The following is a 19,944-nucleotide window of genomic DNA, read 5'->3' as shown; positions in this document are numbered from 1 at the left end:
TCCTGCCAACCATTTCCTCAGCAAAAGTTGCAACGCTTAATCGTAGCTGTACATATCAGCCTTAACCCTGCCACGCAAACAGTCCCCTGCATTTCGCCAAAATCTTGTGACTCATCACTTGGAGAATCGCTAGTCTGCATCACTGCTAGCAAGGTCATCTTGAGTGCCAGCAAGATGGTTCAACATTCAATATTCTCCAGCACAACTGAATAAAAATGGCTGAATTGCCTTCTTCCTTTGTTTTTAGGTTGTAGTTTGTTGTCATCCATTCACAGGTAACTGCTGTCTTGAATGGTTTTGGCAGGCCACAATTCCTGGGAATGACAAACCCAAGTTCACACCTGCCATCCTTCTGCTTTGAATTTACGAGTTCGATGACCCCCAAAGTCATCAAGAAAAGGCAGGAAACAGTGCTGCAAGGCTTTTCTTGCGGTCTTTCAAGAGGAAAACCCGCTATGGACATTTCTCAGTTGGATCGCATCTTTCTGGCACGCTGCTGTTCCCCAGTGGTTTGCTAGCTCCTACTTTTTTCCGCACAGACTGCCAAGCACAAACAAAGTTGGCCTCAAACTCATCTGACAAGACATTTCCACCAAGAGTTACATACATAGACCATGAGCTCAGGAAGTTCACAGTGCACCAACCCTCAAAAACCACCTCTGGTTTTGCAACCTAAAGCTTGTTGGCACACACTTGCGTCTCCCACCCGCTCCAAATTCACAAGCCCTGGACCTTCCCCTCATGCCACAGCCTCTGGCTTGTGGTCTCAGGGTGTTTCTGTGTGAACATGCTCTAACCCACCGCTCTCCAGGAGCTGAACATGTGGCCTGGACACTCACCACAGTATGTGTAGATGTGGTTGGACTCGAGGAACCTGACTTTGAGGTTGTGGAGGACCGCGGGCTCGTGCAGGTAGCTCAGGGCTGTCAGGTCATTCTCTCCCACCAGGATATCTGGATTGCGCAGGAAAGGCAGCTCATTTCCTTGGAGATCAATAGGATATTCGTAGAGCTGAAGAGACGCGCACAAGGAACACGAGAACACAGAAAACAACAGCTCCTTTAATGTCTTATAACTTATCCAAGCATATCTCCATCCTGATACTATAAAATACTTACGCATCCTGCTCTGAACGAAAGCCCCTTTATGTTAAATGCTACAGGAACCTGGATGACACACTACCAGGTGACAGGTCACCCCTTTGGTAAATGGCTTTGAGCTGGTCAACAGCTGGTCCTGAGGAACACTGGTGGTCCACAAGCACCAACCTGAGCATACCCAAGTTGTTTTCAGGCCAGCCTTGGTGGCAAATAGCCTTTAGCCAGCTCCAAGCAGTAACAGGTACCATATAGAAAACCACAGCTTCATCTGATCTAAGCATCTTCATGCTCTTTGAAGAGCAGCCGCATTTCAAACTAGACTATATTCTTCCCATCCGTCATTTCTCAACTCATTTTTAATTCAAGTTACTTTTATACTCAAAACTTACACCCCTTCAGGCAGAGAAGGCCATGGAGAAGTACAGAGCCCCTGCTGCTTCAATATCTGAAGAGCCAGGTTATGCCGTTGAAGCATATGGCTGCCCATATGCTAACTATTTTTGACTCATCCCCAAATGAGCAGCAGGGCCACCAACTAAAGAAAAAGTGTAATTTTTTTCCTTTGCAGTGGAGGAAAAAAAGTTGCCTGTGATGTTGCTTCCCACAGGGCATCTCAGGAAGGGGTCCACAATGCTCAGCTCCCAGCAGAAGCAAGGAATCCCAGTTTGCAAACAAAAGGGCATCACTACCATTGCATTGGCACTGGATCGCTGCCTGTGCAAACAGCACAAGAAAAGCTGACCCAAGTGCACAAGGACAGGCTTACACAGCACATCTGACAACCTCAGGCTTGTTTTGTACTCTAATTCCACATTGCCAATGCCAATTTTCAAGAGTTTGAACTCAGTCTCACATCTTAATGGCAAACACACCAGGGATCCCTTGTGATATTTAAAAATCAGCTCTTCATTCAGAGGGAGTACTCTTGCATACAGAGTACAGCCAGAAACTACAAAATCCATGAAAAATCACTTAAAGCACAAGGACAAAAGAGAAGCACTAAACAGTTGGGTAATGCATGTTGGCTGTCAGGAACAAAAGGCTTTCAACAGCTTCGAAACCCCCGAAGATACGAATGCTCAGTATCTCCGTCTGACGCACATGTGCGCTGTTCCCCTTCACTAAAGCTTTTCAGCCCAATGCGACTTGGGTCCAGGCAGGGTTTCATACAGAAGAGCATGAAAGAGGGGTCTCTGGGAGCACCCACACTAAGGAGCAGCCTCTTGCACAACCCCAAAATGAGATGTTCCTGTGTTTCACCATGACAGGGACACGCTTGTTAAGATACCATCTACAACACCTAGTAATCCTTTAATCTCCTTGTACTTTAATGTTGCTGACCCTAAACTCAGCTGTACAAAAAGGCTAGACCTTGCAGGACTTATTAGCCCCTTTGGTTTCCAGGGAAATATCCAGATTAAAGAGGGAGAAAAAAAAAGTCTCCCCACCCCCCACACTCCCCCAAGTACTAAAACTGCTGAAGATCTCAACCAGAATAGGATGGAGGTTGCAGCACTCAGCAATACATACAAATGTATTTTGGCAGCCTGAGCACAACAAGCGTGAGGAAGGTGCTACTGTGGATGAGGTGGGCACCCACCTGCACCCAGGCACCCATCTCTGCTGGGCACCCAACAGCACCGCTCACAAAACCTGCCCCAGAACTGAAGCCTGTAGTGCTTTTCACACCCATCACCAGTTTCTGGCAAAGGCTTGAGCATTGCTGCTTGGTTTCTCCAAGGTTTCTACCTTCTCGCCTCAGGAGCAAAAGAGAAAGCACGTAAAAAACCTGCAACGAGGGTAATCCTTGTGGTATCCGATGCCCCTGGGAGGCAGGGACAAATTGCTGCATGGAATGACTGGAATGGTGGAAACGCGCCCGACATGAGCATCATGCTCGCACCATGAGCACAAAGCATCATGTCATTAGAGAAAAAGATATGTTCAAAGGACGATTGGTATGACTTGGAATAGAGACTAATAGACACAGGATGGTAAGTCCAGAAGGTCCAACTACAGGGCTATGGGGCAGGGAGCCCACCAAGCAGCAAAGGACAGAGTGACTCATGGTCCTACACAAACATGCCTGGTGCTTCCAAGGGACAGTGAGGTGGCATCTCCTCACCCAGATTTATCACCATGGAGGGGAAAAAAACATCTCAGCTCGAAGAGGAGCATCATCCATCCTTTATCCTCCTCAGAAAGCTGCCCTGTGCTGGAAAAGCAAATTGGGGAGGACAACAAACGCAGCCGGGGCTGACCCAGGAAAAGCCAACAGCACCAGGCACTGGGTGCAGATTTGAACGCAAATGACTTTGTTTGCAAACCTGGCACATTCACATACTGCAAACGGCCTGTGCTTGCAGTGCTCTGAAAGAAGAATTGTTTTGATGAACAGCCTAATCAAGCGTGTCTCATTCCTGTTCTCCATCTTCCCATTAAGTAATATGGTGAAAATATTCCCTGCAGTATAGAAATGGTTGGCTGGCAGGGGACGTGAATTACTCACCCTCCTCAGAGCATTTTCAATTTGGAGAAAGTGGCCTCTATTAATTCTTCTAAGCAACAGAGCAGATCACCCTCTAGACAATCAAGGAAACCCTACCTGCTCAGTGAAGAAAGCTAGTTTAGGTGGAATTCTTCATGAAAAATGTATCTATTCTTCCTGCTACACCAGGCACCACACATGGGAAACACACCTCGGGGCGGGTACGTAGCATGGCTGCTCCCTTCCCATAAACCACCCAAATTTTGCAGCTGATGTAAATGCCACTGTTAACTTCATCTGCAATCCCCCACTGTTACCCAATGTCCCACCCCATGAGCTTTTTGTGCAGGACAGAAAGCAGCTGCTCTTCCCCAGCCTCTGTCCTGCTTTGGGAATGATTTATCACTGCCTGCACACATGCCGTGAGCCTGGACTGTTCGTGCATTTGAAAGCAGCACTTGCTAAAAAACATCTACATTTAAAGGAGTTTCTCATTTTTGTCTTTTAGAGCTTTTTTTGTTTTTTTAAAAACACAGAGGAAAAAAGGGATTTACGTAAGATTACACTTAAAGAGAAAAACTAAGGCACGGAGAAAGCTGTTGCACAGCAGTCACTTCTGCACTCTGTGTGATTTTTCCATCGGTACCCAAGATTGAGTAGATGCCACCAGCCGCGCTCTTTCCAATTTGTTCAGCAGCAAAAAACCATAAACTGATATTTCTAACATACTGCTGCTATAAAAAAAAAAAAAAAAAAAAAAAACCAACCTCATTCTGATATCACAGACTATTACAACTTTGCCAGAGAATGAAAAGAGATGAGAGGGGTCAAGGGCTTTTCTCTCAACCTACTTTAACACAAGTATTTGGGGAGTGAGCAGGCAGGGAAAAACTGGAAGTGCTAAGGCCATAAAACACATTTTAAAATACTTCCTTAAAAAGTACGAAATGGCTCAGTCTTCTTCACACATTAATTCAAAACTTTAAATTACTGAAAAGAATAACGACATTCAAAAGCTTACAGTTTCATCTTCAAGTTTCAGATGGAGGCTTTTATCTCCCTCTTTGTAATCCTTGATAATTTCTGCTGATCTCCAAACTTCATCAGGGTCAGGAATCCAAACCCTAGTATACTGGAGAGTGGAAAAGAAAAAAAAAAAGGAAAGAAAAAACTTAAACACACAGAAACCTCAGGAAATTAAATCATAAATAAATTAATTCACCATGGATACAATCTCACACTCATTGTAAAGTCAGTGCAGCTAAACCATTTATTTCAGTCCTGTGTCATCCGTGTCCCCCCCCCAAAAATATTCTAATTTTAGATTTTGGGGTAAATTATAGACTAGAACTCTGATTTTCAATCAGACTTTCAATCAGGCTTCTCCTGGATAAGGTGTACACCGACTTGTTATCAATCTAACCAAGTGGAGTACAGACTCAAGGTAAATGTGAAATTTAATTTTCCTGGGGAAAAAAACCAGCCTTCTAGAAGCTTTTATGAAATAACGGAATTCCGCCCCCCCCAGCAGACTGTACACCAAAGCATACTTCTTTTGCACAAAACAACGATAGATTGCTCCCCACAGAGCAAGCCTTAACCCAAACCCACTGCCATGGTGCTAAGATGGCAACAGAAGACACCAAAGCCAACTTCTTCACTTGGAAGCAAACCTGCAAACAGGCTTCAAGGTTCCAGAAAAACATTTAGATGCAACATTTAACCTTTGTAGCATCTCCAAAGTTCAGGCCACCCTTAAACCTTTGAGAGAAAATCCCCAAAATGGACCTGCACAGCCCAGGCAACGTCCATAAAGGGACAAAATCCAAGAGCAAGTAGCACTGCTCACGCGTAATGAGATTATGGCGTTACTCAGAGCCACAACACCTCTTGCTAATGAGATTTAATTTGCTTTTATGATGCAGAGATAAATACTCTGCCCAGGCTGCGTAAAAGCATCCCCTGTGCCAAACAAGTAACTGTTGCTGTGCTGAGACCTCCAGTACTTGCTCTCAGGAGTTGGGACAAACGCATTGCCAGTAACGCTGCAACCTCCATACACAGGTTTCCCTCACCCTCTACGTTTTGCCAGAGAAGGTACCAGTTTCCCTGCTCATGGGGCTTCCAGGGCAAGGTCCTGAGAATGAAGAATCCAAAATTGCTCCATCTCTGCAGGGAGTCACCTTGAGTCAAGCTTTTGTTGCTGGACATGGACCCATAAAGCTAGCCTGATGCTGGACTCTGCCAGCCAACAGAGTCAACAGGAACCCTTCAACGATCACTTATTTATTGGCATTTTTGGGGTCATGTCTCCCTTAACTCTTCCTGTTGATTGAAATAAGAGCTATATAAAACTTATTCTTACACAAACACAAGGGGCTGGGGGGAAATCCCAGCAAACCGAAGCAACACCAGCACTGTAGCACCAAAGACGTTTTTAGCCCTCATCTTAAAACCAAATCTCCAGCACACAATAGCCAAATAATGCTCATAGTGACCCAAGAGTTAAAGCAGCAGCAGCAGCCATCTAACAGCCTGCTCTGCAGCTCAAGAGCCATAGATTTTTGTATGTATCGCCTGTAATTATTTTTAGAGCTGCTCAATAGCTACAGCAGTGGGAACCTTTAGATGTTAATGGAGCTACACAAATGTACTGCCAGAAAAGCAGTTTTTATCAGGGAGCGGAAAATAAATAAATAAATAAATAAACTTTTCTCAGCACACCACCTCTAGCACCTCACAAGCCTCCAATGCTTTCCCTGCCATGAGGAAGGGGCCGGTTCGGGACCCCCAGCCCAATCTCCCCTGTCCCCTCCAGCAAGCAGCATTGCAAGAGATGAAACATCCCTGCAGCACGGCCAGGAACCCCATCTTTGGCTGGACCATGAAAGAAGGAGTAGGTGCAGCTGGCGAGATGGCGATGCATCACTCAGCCTTCCTCATCCCCACACCTCGCCCCAGTTTCTCCAGGCTCCAACACTACGGGAAGAGCTTTACAGACCATTGCTGCGGCTCTTGCCACCCCCACAAAGCGCCTTGCCTGCCTTTTTATCCCCACTGCCACAGTTTCATCCAGTGCCAGCTCTCTCCTGGCAGAGGAGAGATCAAACATGCTCTAGAAATGCCCGAAATAGCCGGGGATCAGGATGTACCTGGCTCAAGGCAGCCTCAAAAACAAGATGTTGCTGGTCTTGGCTGGAGTCCTGCAAACTCTCCACCTGCACATGGGGCTGGGCTGAGCCATGGACCTGCCTGGACAGATGGATGCAGAGAGGGGCACGTTGACCCCAAAGAAACCCAAAAACCACAGTGGTGCTTGTGCACGCTTTGGTGGATGAAATTTGAGTCCACCTCCAGTAGCAGTAAGAGGTCACAGCAGCCCCTCTCAGCAATTCATCGTCAACCATGGCCAGAAGCCACCCAACACCTGGGCGAGATGTGAGGCTCTGCACCACTGAAGCGCTGCTGGAGGGCAGCAGCTCTCAGCATCCACCGCCCAGGGATGGACTTAGAACCTGGTGGTGAAAGACTTCCCATCAGCCACCCAAAAAACTACAGATTTTTAATTAAAAAAACCCTGATTTTCCAAGACTCTGTGTATACACACACATGCAAAGGACCATGCAATACAGAAGGCAAGAAGACATAGGTGTCTGCAAGGTCTCAGAAGCCCTGGGGGTAACTCATTCCCCAGCTGGGAGATCCCAAATGTGATTGCTGCTCCAGCACAAGCACTCCCCGCACCAAGTGCTTCCCGTCCTGCTAAATAGCTGCGGGCTGTTAGAATAGGCTGCTATGAATGTATTTCCCCAAGCATCTATAATGCTGTCTTCTCATGCATGCATGTACACACACATCCAAAAAGGGACCACCATTTTTTTTTCTTGTGTATTTTCACCATCCTCCCCTCCTTCCCGTGGTCCAGCAGAGACAAACACCCTCCAGGCAGGGCAGGCTGCTACATAAACCCACATCCAAATCTTCCTTTTCATCCATAAATCCCAAATATGTCAAACCATACAGCGCTGAAATAAAAGCACTTTGTCATTCTTAGATCTTTACAAGGCGAGCTTTAATTAAAACCTGACGAGGCTTGGAGGCAGCCCATGGTGGGGGCACGTTGGAGCACCACGCTCATGTTGCCTGCCTTCCCTGCCTCCAACTTCTGCAACCGGCTTCCTCCAAAGCAGGTTCATATGCCACACGTTTGCCAATTAAATTCATATAGATGAGAGCCACTAGGTCACCAAAACCATGCCCCCAAGCAGGTACCCACCCGGGCAGAAAGACAGCATCTCTGTGAACCTCTACATCCATAATCTCACCTCTAGCATTCCACTTTATATGACATGTCCTGACTTTGTTAGCTTTAACAACCTCTTGATCTTCTGGAGGAGCTTGTTATAAAGGGAAAGGGCAGGTGGGTCCCTCTCAAAGCAGAGGATTAGCCTGACATCAGGGTCAGGAGACACAACCCTGGGCAGATCACTTAACCTCCCAACATTCCAGTGTCTCCATCCAGGAGGACAGAAAGAAAAGCATTTCTTTAATCCTCAAGGACACCTTTGAATGATGTGTTAGCATTAATCGGAAATAGCTCCGCACGCTCAGCCTCTCAAGAAAAACAACTAAAAAAATCTGTTTTGTTTTTTAAACCAGACTCTCAATAAAACCAAAGTGATTCAATGCTCTCGAAGCTTCTTGCATTATTCCACCCAGCTTAAGCAGAAGCTTAATAAATTCAATCCCCACCTTCTGATTTGATTTAGATTTTAGCAGGCTGCTGCTACAGATGCAGATTAAAACCAACATTAAATTAGAAGAGGCAGGTTTTGTTTTGCTGTTTGAAAGCCCTCGATGCCAGCCAAAGGCTCTCCCAGCGAACTCCGGGTGATGTATTCAGTGGATGCTCCAGCACAGCGAGAAGCGATGCTGGTCTGCACAGGAGTTACACCGACAGCATGGACAGAGTACAATCTTTCATTAATTTAAGAGTATAATTTTTCCATTAAATTAAGAAAAAAAAATGCTTAAAAATTAGCTATATTAGTTTAGTCTGGGCTGTTTGGTGGTTGCAACAGTCTTCATGGCAAGCTGGAAGTAAGCAAATCCATCTTTATTATTACTGGTTTTTAATCCCCCAAGCTATTTCAGAAATGGCAATACTCACAGCTGACCCCGGGAAGTTTTCATTGCTCCTGGGTCAAGAGCACTTCTCCAGGGGCATCCTTCCAATGGGACTGCAGCCAGAGGGAAGGCACGGCAGAAAACCCACAATACCCCCAATACAATAGCATGAACCACCTAACAACTAGGAATTCAGTAATGAAGATTAAGATATAGTATCAAATATCCAAGGTTCTTCCACACAGCTTAAGAAAAACTTACAAAAAGACTTTAGCAGAAACCACAGACAGTGACATGCACCTTTGAAAAATCAAAGGTGAACACACAAACGTCAACTAAGAACAAGGTGGAGGTTGGGACAAATATCTGTATATTTTTCTTCATAAAGCAAGCACACTTCTACTTTTCCCCCTTTACAGGGGGCTTATTGCCAACCTCATTCATATTGTTCAAAGAAATAACATGGTCCAGTATTACTGGATGTTCTTGAAGAGGACAAAAACACATATGAATGAAAAAACAGCACGAGCTTCAGTCCTGGCTTCCCCAAGAATATTTACATTTATAGATACAGCATGTGAATGGTTAAGCAGCTTACTTTGAAACAGTCCAATAACTACCCTTCGGCTCTCACAAGCCATCTATTAGTAAAATTAAAGCTTTCCCAAACTTTGCTTTTCCCAAGTAAAAAGAGCAAAATAAAAACTCTACCTTAAATTAAAAGAGGTCATACCAGACAGCACAATTCAGGGTTTGGATGTCATTTTTTCCGTAATTTCTTTTCCCTATATTTTTTTTAAACCACTACTACAGATAACTCCACAGAGATAATATAAAGAGACTCTTGCAGCAAAAAAACAGAGGACTCTCCTTGCAGCCACTGTGCAGGGATGCTAACGGCATCCCCTTCCAGATCTGCACTAAAGCAAACAAACTTCTCTTCATTAATTTGCCCTGGGTACACAGTCGTGGGCTGAACTGGGGTCACTGCTGTATTTTTGCGAATCCACTGGCATTATGCCTACCACAGCAGGATCCCACATACCCCGTGATTAACAGGTGGCTATCTGTGGAGTTATTTAGCCATGATAAATGTGTCTGTGCAAACCACCGTGCTTGTTGGTGCTGGGAAGAGCCGCTCAATGGGTGCTGTCAGCAGGAGGGCATGGCTCCAGGGCTCTCCTGGGTGCCTTGCAGCCTTAAATTCCGTTCTGCCCCACTTGGCAGTGACTCAGGAGAAAAGTCTGCTTTGCCCGTGACGCAGCAAGGCACAGGCGAGGTGCTTCGGCAGCAGGGCAAAAACCTCTCTGTTAAGGGACTTGTGGATCATTAACTTTTGTATTATTATTTACAATATTGAACATCAGGGCAGATGGCAAACCATAATCCTCCCTTTCCCATCCTCCAAACGAGATTTTCATCCCAGGAGCGATTTCTCCCCTACCCGACAGACAAGCAAAGCCCATATTTAGGTCAGAGCTCCTCAAGCTGTGTCATGACTCCAGGACCTACTAACCCCTGCATCTCACCCCAGGCTGGCTTCTCCATTTGCTGCCGGGTACCACTGGCTGACAAACCCTCACAAGGGTCAGAAGGGGATGGCAGAGGATTTCACTGCTTGGTACAGAGCAGGCAGGGATGCTCCAGTGTTACACACCTCTCCACTGCCCAATTTCTGCAGTGCTGGTACCCCATGTCGGGACACCGTGCAAAAGCCCAGCATCCCCAGACTGGCCAGAGAGTATCCAACTGTAGCAAGGACCTCTAATAGGAAAAGACCCACTTCTTTCTCACTGTAAAAACCCAAAAAGACTGAAAGAAGAGGTCATGGCTGGAAAAAAGAAAAAAAAAAAAAAAAAAAAATCAACATTTCAACACACAGCAAGGGACACACACGCAACCCCAATATCATGCTCAAGGGGTAGGGCAAAAAAAAAAAGTGTTTTACTTGTTAAAAAACACAAAAACATCATTTTGAGCTACAGAACACAAACATTAACTTGCTGAGAGCATTAAATGCAAAGGGAAAGACAGTGGCACGCTGCAGAAGCATCTCTAATTCCTCAACATGAGAGCAAGCAATTTGTGTGTTTCCCAGGGCTGATAAAAATGCACAAACCCTAACAGCTGAGCCAAGGCAGATGAGCATAATCTACACCATGCCTCACATTCCCCATCCTCCTCGTGCTATCAGCACGGAGACGGACCCAGGGAAAGCACACAAATGCACACCCAGACCATGCACCATCAAGGCAGAGCTCCTAAATTTTGGGGAGCATCTCTTTTCATCCCAGAGCATTGCAGAGGTTGCTGGATTTGAGCTAGCAAAGCACGTGCTTTGCTGATGCCTCCTGGGTACGGGGCTATTTTCGTCCCCCCACCGAAGAGCTGTCATGCTGATGGATGGCTCCACGTCTCCCACCAGCACTAAATCTGCTCTGTTTCTCTTTGCTGAATTTTATTGCCCTGCCCAAATTAACTCAGATGATGATTTGCATAAAGTGTCACAGCAGCTGAGCAGTACTCAGTTGCTCGGACAAGCAGCGTCTGCAGCATTTATCCACTGGCTCATTAGCAGCATTTCTAATGAAGGGGCATTTAAAAGGCTTCAGTTCATGATTGCACTGGCTTCATATCACCAGCAGCAGAGGTAAAACCAGCACCGAGCAGAGCAGGGCTGCAGGCGAGCCCCGACACCAGGATAGAAATACTGGGGGTACGCTTGAGGGCTTTAATTAAACATGATTTCCAGGACTAATCAATAGTCTCACATGTAACTAACAGCCAACTCGCGTCTTCCAATCCTCTCCCCTACCATTTCGTCCATGGCATCTCAGCGGTGCTTGTTACTGCAGGCTTAATTAAGACTGACGGGTTCAGCGCCAAGGTCTCAGGCGCACAGGCAGCCTTACTCTCACTGCAGCAATGGGCTGAAATGCAAAATCCCTCTTGCAGTAAGTCACTAGATTCTGCAAAACCAGGTAGAGCCCCAGGTGCTTCGAGACAGCGCTAACAAACAATTCAGTCTTAATTTTGGGGGAAAAGCAGTCCCTCCTGGGCTGGGGAGCAATCCCCTTGTAGGCTGCAAGACCAGGATTTGCTCTGGGCAGTGCAACAACTTTTTTAGTTTGTTCCTCTACTCTTTAAGAAACAACAAAACCAAACCTCCCTGCCAGGGTCAACAAGACTTCACCCGCAGAGGATGTGCATTACTGTCTGCATCGTCACTGATGAACCATCTCACAGCAGCCTGAGATGTTACAGGAGGAGAGTTGTGCCTGTTTAAATTGGAGCTGGCAGCACTTGGGGTCTCGCTGCCCATCTCCTTCTGCAGCGGTGCCTTTCCAGCCTCGCATCAGGTTGAGCACAGGAGCCCTTCGCCTTTGGTTGCTCTGATGCAGCACTAGCAAAGGGTGAGAGCTGGCGGAGGGACAGACAGGCTGCTGCCTGCTGCAAGGATGCAGCCCGGAGCCTGATGAAATCACGGCGTACAAGGCAGGGCTGCCCCTCTGGATGTCTACGCCTGGTTTTAAAGCACGTGCTCCACTGGAGGGTTTGCTACAAAACCTGGCAAAGCCCCTCCAAAACTTAATATTCACCAGCATTAGAGAGCTGCACCAAGAGACACCAGCCACGGGCCTGCTGGGTGGGAGACCTTTCCCCAGGTCCTGTCCCCCACTGAGCACCAGGAGTAGGGGATCACCATCCCAATGAGCCACAGCAAGCACCAAATTTTTCTTCTATCACACCTGGCTCGCTGAGGTCTACAAGATGCTCACCATTTGCTCTGCAAGAAGTCTACCGTCACCATCCAGTGACCACAATGCCAGAAAGAGGGATGCTCTGCAAATCCCCTAAATCACTGCAGAGTCCCTGGGGAGGCACAGAAAACCTGGTGCTAAAGCCAACAGAGATAATCATGCACTTGACTTGCAGCTCCTCCTGGAAGAGCTGCAGGCATCAGGGCAGCACAGTTTGGAGCAGGAGGTTCAACAACCCCTTCCCAAGCATCTCCCCTGGGTCCAGCACCCACGAGATGCTCACAGCCACATTCCAGCACCACCCACCCGACACAGCTCCTCTGGTCTTCATTACCTCTCTACCAAGTCATTGATTAAAAAATTGCCATGTTGCACAGGATCAAGAAAAAAAAAAAAATCTTTGATCCGGTGTCTAAGGGGAATCAGGATGAGACCCATGGTCCTAACTCAGCCACACAGCCAGCTTTTTTTATTCCAGTAACAGTTACTGGGGTTTTACAGACTTGTTTTTTTACCTTTTTAACTCAAAACCCCATGCAGGGGTTGAGTGTCTCCGTAGCATGACTTTTACCAAACAGCCTGTCATACTGCGAAAGTTAAATCCTTCCAGGCTACTTTCTGCAAATCCCTGTTGATTGGCATTAATTACCCTTCTCTCACCTAATTCTCAATTAATCAAAACTTCGAGCAGCACTGTGGTGTAATCTCGTCTTTGCCAGTCCCGTTTTCCATCTGAGTTCCATGTAAGCACCTTGATGAACAGGCTGGATTCAAAAGATGCTCAGTATACACCATATACATTTGATTATTAATAAAGCAGTTAAAAATGGCCTTTCACCCCAGGTTTTCCTCTACCTATAATGTAGCCTCGTGATGCTTTAGAGAAACTCCTAAGCATGTTCCTTCCCCAGCACAGTGACCACCCTTCATTAAATGATTTTATATTAAAATGATCCTAGGAGGAGCTGGGCACAGCAGCACAGGGCAGCCCAGGCCACGGAAAGCAGCCAGGGGACACCAGGAATTTCAGCCAGAAAAGTTAAAAATGGCAGCCGCTTCTAGGCTGTAATTGCAGTAACACACATGGCATTCACAGTGTCACAAGCACCTTCTGAAATTCAGGGTATACACCACTTCACCCCTCGCCTGCCACTCCAGCGCTCAGCCATCCTCCCTGCCAGGCACTGTTATACCCAGACAGCACCACCAAAATCTACCTTTAATTGCAGAGCAACTTCTCCACCAGACTGGATTTTCAACCTTATTATAAAGAACTAATTGGATTAATCAACCTGTATAGTTATCCCTCACCTCTCCAGAACTCACACATTAAAAACCCTCTTGGAGGATCACTCCATGCATGCTTAATTCAAAGGGGTTTTGACCTATAATTGTATTTATGGGGCATTTCTCCAGCCCGTTCTAACCAGAGGGGTGTGCTGGAAAGGCCCCCAGGCCACCCTTGCATCTTTTTCATTGCTAAGCAACTGAAGGAAAACAAACTGATTACCAAGGATTTAAGTAAGCAACATTTTACTGGTTATAATTAAAAAATTCCAGCGATGAGGTTTGTTAGCAGGAGACATGCAATGCCTGGACACCAGCACCAGTGGTCAAGAGGCAAAGCTGGAATAAATAAGTTTTAATTAAATATCTGAAGTGGTGAACGAATATTCATACACCTCCATTTGCTTAGGAACGGGCAGCAGAGAAAGGGTCTCCTGGAGGGAAGGACTGCTCTTGCATTTTCATTTCATTGCAGTAATTTCCAGGTCTTTGGTAATGTGACTTGTGCCCAGCTCTGCTTCCCCCACGACTGTCCATGTGCCAGACCTCAGATGTGCATTTGTATGATGAGCTACTCTATATTACTGTATATATTTTGCCTCTTCTCCCCAGGGAGACAAAGAAAATAGGCAAGATTTTGCAATCACTAAACTGAAATTGGTTCAAAAAACATCTCCAAGGAAAGTCACGTAAAAGGTGGTTTCCCTTTTAACATAAAATGGACAGTACAGCACAGGTAGGCAGTCAGCTACATTTTCCTCCTTATTTCCTTATAACTTCAGCTGTCCAGCTAAAATACTGTGATTTTGGCTTTCCAGATCTTCCAGCACTGCCATCCTGCAGCCTCTTACTTATATCACACAGCAGCTCCCCGGAAAACCATCCCCTAAATCCCATAAACAATTTCCTCTAATAAAGATAGGGGAGACAGAAGCTTAAATATGGAAGGATGCAGGAAAAAACATCTCCATCAACCTCTGAATTTTGAATCGCAGGAGGAGATTTGGGAGGTGATGCAGTTAGCAAAACAGTGTTGTGTTCTGCAGGAAGGGCTCAATGACGGAGATCAAAATGCAGAAGACTGCCCAAGCGAAGGAAGGGTTGCAAGAAGGGTAACTGCACCCACTTAAAATAAAAAGTAAAATAAAATACAAAAATAACCACACCACCAAATGCAGCTTTTCTAGCTTCCACCACCTGGTTTGAATTTCCTCCAATTTGACAACATCCACCGTGCATTAGGCAAATCCAAGGTTATCTCTTCCCCTTGGAAGGGCGGATGCCCCAGCAGCACACAAACACATGCTCCCACACAGATCAAACACAGCTCTCATGAAACATCGAAATGTCCACACAGCAAAACACCCCAAACAGAAGGCGAAAATAAAAAGAAATTTTAGAAAAAAGCTATCACAGCCACCGGGTGCTGCTTCTTCCTTCCCATCCCCACAACACAGCCACTCTGTTGCACGTCTCTTGGATCGACGCACAGGATGACATCCATATCCCAACAGCAGATGTATTTACTCATTTAAACATCCCTCCCTGTGTTACAGGAGCATTTCTTTATTCCCCCCCCACAAACACTTACAAGCTACCTCTGGGCACAGGCAGTGCTGAGCAGGCAGCAGGTCAGAGCTTCAATGCAGGCAAGGCTCAGCTCCAGATCTTCCCATCATTGCCAGCAGTGCTCCATCATCCCAGGGACAGCCCAGCTACAGGATTTCCATCCCACTACACATCCATCAGCTCAGGTGCAAGGGGTTTGCTCCAAGACCAGGAAACCCAGTTCCCGTCCAAGGGATGCATTTCCCTTTGGGAAGGACATGCATTTATGGTCATGCTTTGGCCAATGCCACTTGCCTTGAAGCCACCAGGTCCCACCAGCGCAGCTTCAGGACTACAACCTGTTTTAAGCAAAACTTGTTAAACCTACTCCTACCACCCAAAGTGAGGGAAAAAAAAAAAAGGATTATTAATTAGAAAAGCAGCAGACCAAATGAAAATATACCCCAAAGTTATAGTGGTTAAGAGTGCATGAAGACAACTCCTGAGAAATGGAGAGTGGCTCACTCAAGTTAGGGCAAAACTGTAACTGAAATCCACCTCTACCAAACATTGCATTGCAACCTTTTTCTCTCCTCTAGGGAATGACTTCATGTTTCGCTAGGTAGGTGACTAAAACAAGGAAAAAAACCTTAAATTGAAGAAACATTATGTTATCCCAATTTATTCTGCTGTGAAAGTGAAGCTTTTGCAAACTGTGCTGCTAGTTCCCAGCTCATAACGTACAAGCCCAAAAGTTTCTGCCCTTTCTGACAAAATATTCAGTCCCAAGACCCGAGTTCCTGCAAACCCCATGGGCCAGTGGCTGGATGGGGACACCTGAACTTGCGCTGCTCCCTTCAGCCGCCACCACGGGCAAACTGGTGCACATGAAGCCCCAGATAACCCACAGCATCACTCCCATTATGGGTTTGTCCCACAGGACTTCTAAAGGCATCGAAGGGGGAATTAGTGGCTGTGCACAACCATGCTCACAGCAGTGATTTAGGACCCTGCTCAGAAGGGGATGTGACCTACAAAAAGCAGAGAGATGCTGAAGCAACACATATCCCTTCATAGCTGCTCTTTCTTCCAGCTGCCCACCCTTTCATCTCCCCCTTGGGCTAAAAGGTCTCTTCCCCTGTCCCACACTATGGAGAAACAGCAGTCTGCCGCAAACTTTCAAAAAGGTATTTTTAGGTCCTTTCTTAAGGAGGAAAAAAAAAAAATCCCTGTTTGGATCACCACATCTGGCCATCATTTATAGCCATTTATAGTCTGGCCATCACCCAACCTGTGAAGCACATATTAATGTGTCGGTCCTGGGAAATGCCAAATTGCACAGCTTGTTGGGGCTGCCCACATGTGGTGGGAAGTCAGCGGTCGTGGGGCGAAAGGCACTATCCTCCCCACTGCCACAGCACCCAAACATCTCTAGCCTCCTCAAACCTCACGTGCAGGTCAGCAGAGACCTGTCTGCCTAATAGCTGGCACGCAATGAGTCCAAATTTGTATTTTAGGAAGCATTTCCAAAGTCTTTAGCATCCCCGCCCTGACAATAACCACTTAATAAGATGCGTTTCAAGTTCCATGGCAATTAGTCTTTGAAATCCTATTGCCTTTCGCAGCATGGTGCGTCCACAGCAGCTCCCTCCCAGCAGCAAATGGGAAAACAGGCTGCGGCAAGCCAAACGGCTGTCAGCTCAACGGGTTGCAAGAAAAGAGATCACGCTCATCCACCTCCTCCTCAACAGCAACACTAAATTTACAGAAAACATTCAATGTTATGTTCTTCACAGGCGTTTCTTGTTAAGCCATTGCTGGTGAGGTGCCCATCGGCATCTTCAAGTGCACGCCATGGTCAAAATCTGGACAGAAGTGAAAGATTTGCTGGATGAAGGCTCCTCGCCACATAGGAAGTCTCAACATAAATGCATACGTTCAATGGTTAAGTCAGAAGCAGTCATACCAACATAAATAAAACCTCAAGCAACATTCAGGGCACGCAACATGATGCAGTAGGCTGCAATGTTTCTTTCCCCCAGTCTATGAAACCTCTTGCGCGTATTCTTAGTAGGAGTTTTCTTCAATTGCCTAAAACTCAAGTTTTGAAGCTCTGTTCTCCCATGTACCTGGTGCTAAATGCTGCACAAGCTCTGGAGCATTAAGCAAATGCAAGGGCAGGAGATGGCCTTGCAGGGGACTTGGTGGTGTTTGAAAGCACACGATGGCACCAGATAAGGGCCCGCAGCTCCACAGGCTTCAGCAGCACGGCCAGCACTGGAAAGGTGCTCAGGAGAGATCCCATCAAGACATGATATACTTTTGGTGCCCATAAATAAATGAAATACAGGTCCTTTTTGGAGGGACCAGCAGACAGTGTTCTTCCATATATGCTGAGCATAAACAACTCCATTCTTGGACAATTACAGTCAATTAGTAATTTGGATTAAAGAGACGCCGCCGCTGTTATCCCCAAGCCAAACGTGACCCACAGATCTGAATTCCCAGAGCTTAAGAAACAGAGTGAAAACTCCCACAGCAACCTTAGCCCTGCTTCATATCACAATTGCAAAGGTTCAAGATACTTTAACCTTCAACTTGGACAGTTAAAGGCACTTTTTAACTTCCTGCCCCAAATTAAGCCAGTTTTTCAGACACAGAACCGCAGGCACCTCTTGCCTGTAGAAGCATCCTGTGCCATGATCCATCACCCAGCCTACTGAGAAGCGAATTTCTGTTTTTTATGAACAAGCATCACCATGGGATTAAACTGAAATCCACGATATGAACTTCAGTTATTCTCCATACATGTCAAAACTGCCTGGAGGACTGAAAAGGTTCCCCCATCCCAGCCGGGTGCAGCTGGGGAGACAAGAGTCACTTCCTTTCTATCACTTGCATCACAGGAAGTCACGCTTTCCTAAGCGACATCAGAAATAACCAAAGTATTATTGCGCTTTGAGCACAATTATAAGCCTCTACTTAAGCAACAGGTATTTAACATGGAATTTCAGCTAAACTCAGGGCAGTCTTTAAGTAGCAATTCTGAGAAAAAGGGGTTTTGTTGTTGTTTTTTTATGAAATGAAGCCACAAGAGTAGGAATCAGAATTTGGAGTGCATTTTTCATCAGCTTACCATGTCAGAAGAGCCATAATTCAAGCTTTCAGCTTTTCAGGCCCACCTCAGGAGGGCAGGCAGAGCTTGGGGACAACCACAGGGATGGTGGCCTCACTGAGGCAGCATCAGGAACCCAACTGCAGAGTTACTCAAAACTCAGCTAAACAGATGAAAGTGGGTTTCCATCACATCCCAAACCTCTCCACTTGGATCAACTCCCTCTTCCCCCTAAAACCACAGAGGTATTGCTGATACATATTTCCCCAGAAATTTCAGAATATCAGATGCAAGTCTGAAGTGACCATAATTATTACAACATAATTCATTAAAATAAGGCATAGCAACTCAGGTATGGGATGTTTAAGGAATAAAATAACCTCAAACTACTGACTCGATAAATGTAACAGTCACTGAGATTCATTTTTGATCAGAGAAGTCATGCCCTTGCCTCTGTTCCTCCCAGGATATTGTGATGAGCAGTGCATAGGTGCCTTCCAAACTTAAGACTATGCTCATCCTCTTTACCTCCTTCACCCACCAGCCAAGCAGACTGCCAAATACCAACCAGTGTTTGCCACCATTTCAGTTTTCCTCCTCACCACAGCACCTCTCGCCCTGCTGCTCCCCGATAAGCCAGCTCTCCCTGCAAGGACAGTGATGAGCCCTTATCAGAACATTATTAAAGCTACTGTGGGAGCACAGGCTCCCTGTTCTCAGCTATGGTAGAGATAAGACCCACTTTCTGTAAACAAATGGTGTATTCAGAAATACTTTACTAAGAGCAGAGACTCAAATGAGAGAGGAACAGGTCCTATCAGAGCATCAGCAAGATGGATTCAACAGGAGAAATGCAAATATTTGCTTTCCCCTCCTCTGCCCTGTCCTCCCTGTATTGTATTTGCAAAACTGGGTCACTTGCGTATGCAAAGCTAAACGATGACCCCAGCATTAACTGCAACACACTGGAAAGCCACATGCAAAGCAACCCTGCAGAGCAAAACAAGCCCGGCCCAACATCCAAAGGACCTGCTGGTTACCTCCTGTCGCTTTTCCTTGATGCTTTCAATCATTCCCTTACAGAGGTGGTGCAGAAGTCCCCATATTTCCATGCTCCCTCCATTGCTGGCATTTCCAGCCATGGGAAAGTGGATCTGAGCTCCAGCCTAATGAATTTTGGAGAAGCCATCTCAGCCAAAACCCAACGCTACCCAAATCTTTGCAAGGTCTGCAAAGACAGCGCTTGATGGCCACAGCGATACACAAGCAAGGGACAGTGTGGCCGTCACCAATGGGCACAGCACAGCCATGAACCGAACTCGCTTTGGCTGCCAGCACTGATGTCCCAGCGAGAAACCCCGAGGGACTGGTTTTCACAACAGCTCTTTTCATAGGAAAGCAGCTTAACCTGTTTAAAGAGGATTTTCACCTGTTTTCAGAGGTTTCCCCTCCATCAGCTACCAGCAAAGTACAGTCAAGAGCCTGGGCTTCATTTGACAGGAAACAACCAGACTAGAT

At 46.2% G+C, this 19,944-nt stretch overlaps 1 protein-coding gene across 4 annotated transcripts in view; it reads right to left on the bottom strand.

The window, feature by feature from the left end:
* The window catches only part of MYO5B (myosin VB), a 151,963-nt gene that overhangs the window by 115,728 nt on the left and 16,291 nt on the right, over positions 1–19,944 (bottom strand). For all 4 annotated transcript variants that reach the window (XM_069775237.1, XM_069775238.1, XM_069775239.1 and 1 more), the window contains exons 2-3: positions 4,610–4,720; positions 840–1,011 (exon numbers count right to left, since the gene is read on the bottom strand). In XM_069775237.1, the coding sequence (XP_069631338.1) occupies positions 840–1,011; positions 4,610–4,720 (283 nt within the window). The remainder of the gene's footprint in view (positions 1–839; positions 1,012–4,609; positions 4,721–19,944) is intronic.

Source organism: Haliaeetus albicilla, chromosome W, assembly GCF_947461875.1.
Source record: "Haliaeetus albicilla chromosome W, bHalAlb1.1, whole genome shotgun sequence".
Lineage (NCBI taxonomy): Eukaryota > Metazoa > Chordata > Aves > Accipitriformes > Accipitridae > Haliaeetus > Haliaeetus albicilla.
The sequence above is the reverse complement of the archived record's forward strand: the minus strand, read 5'-3'. Positions and strand labels throughout refer to the sequence as shown.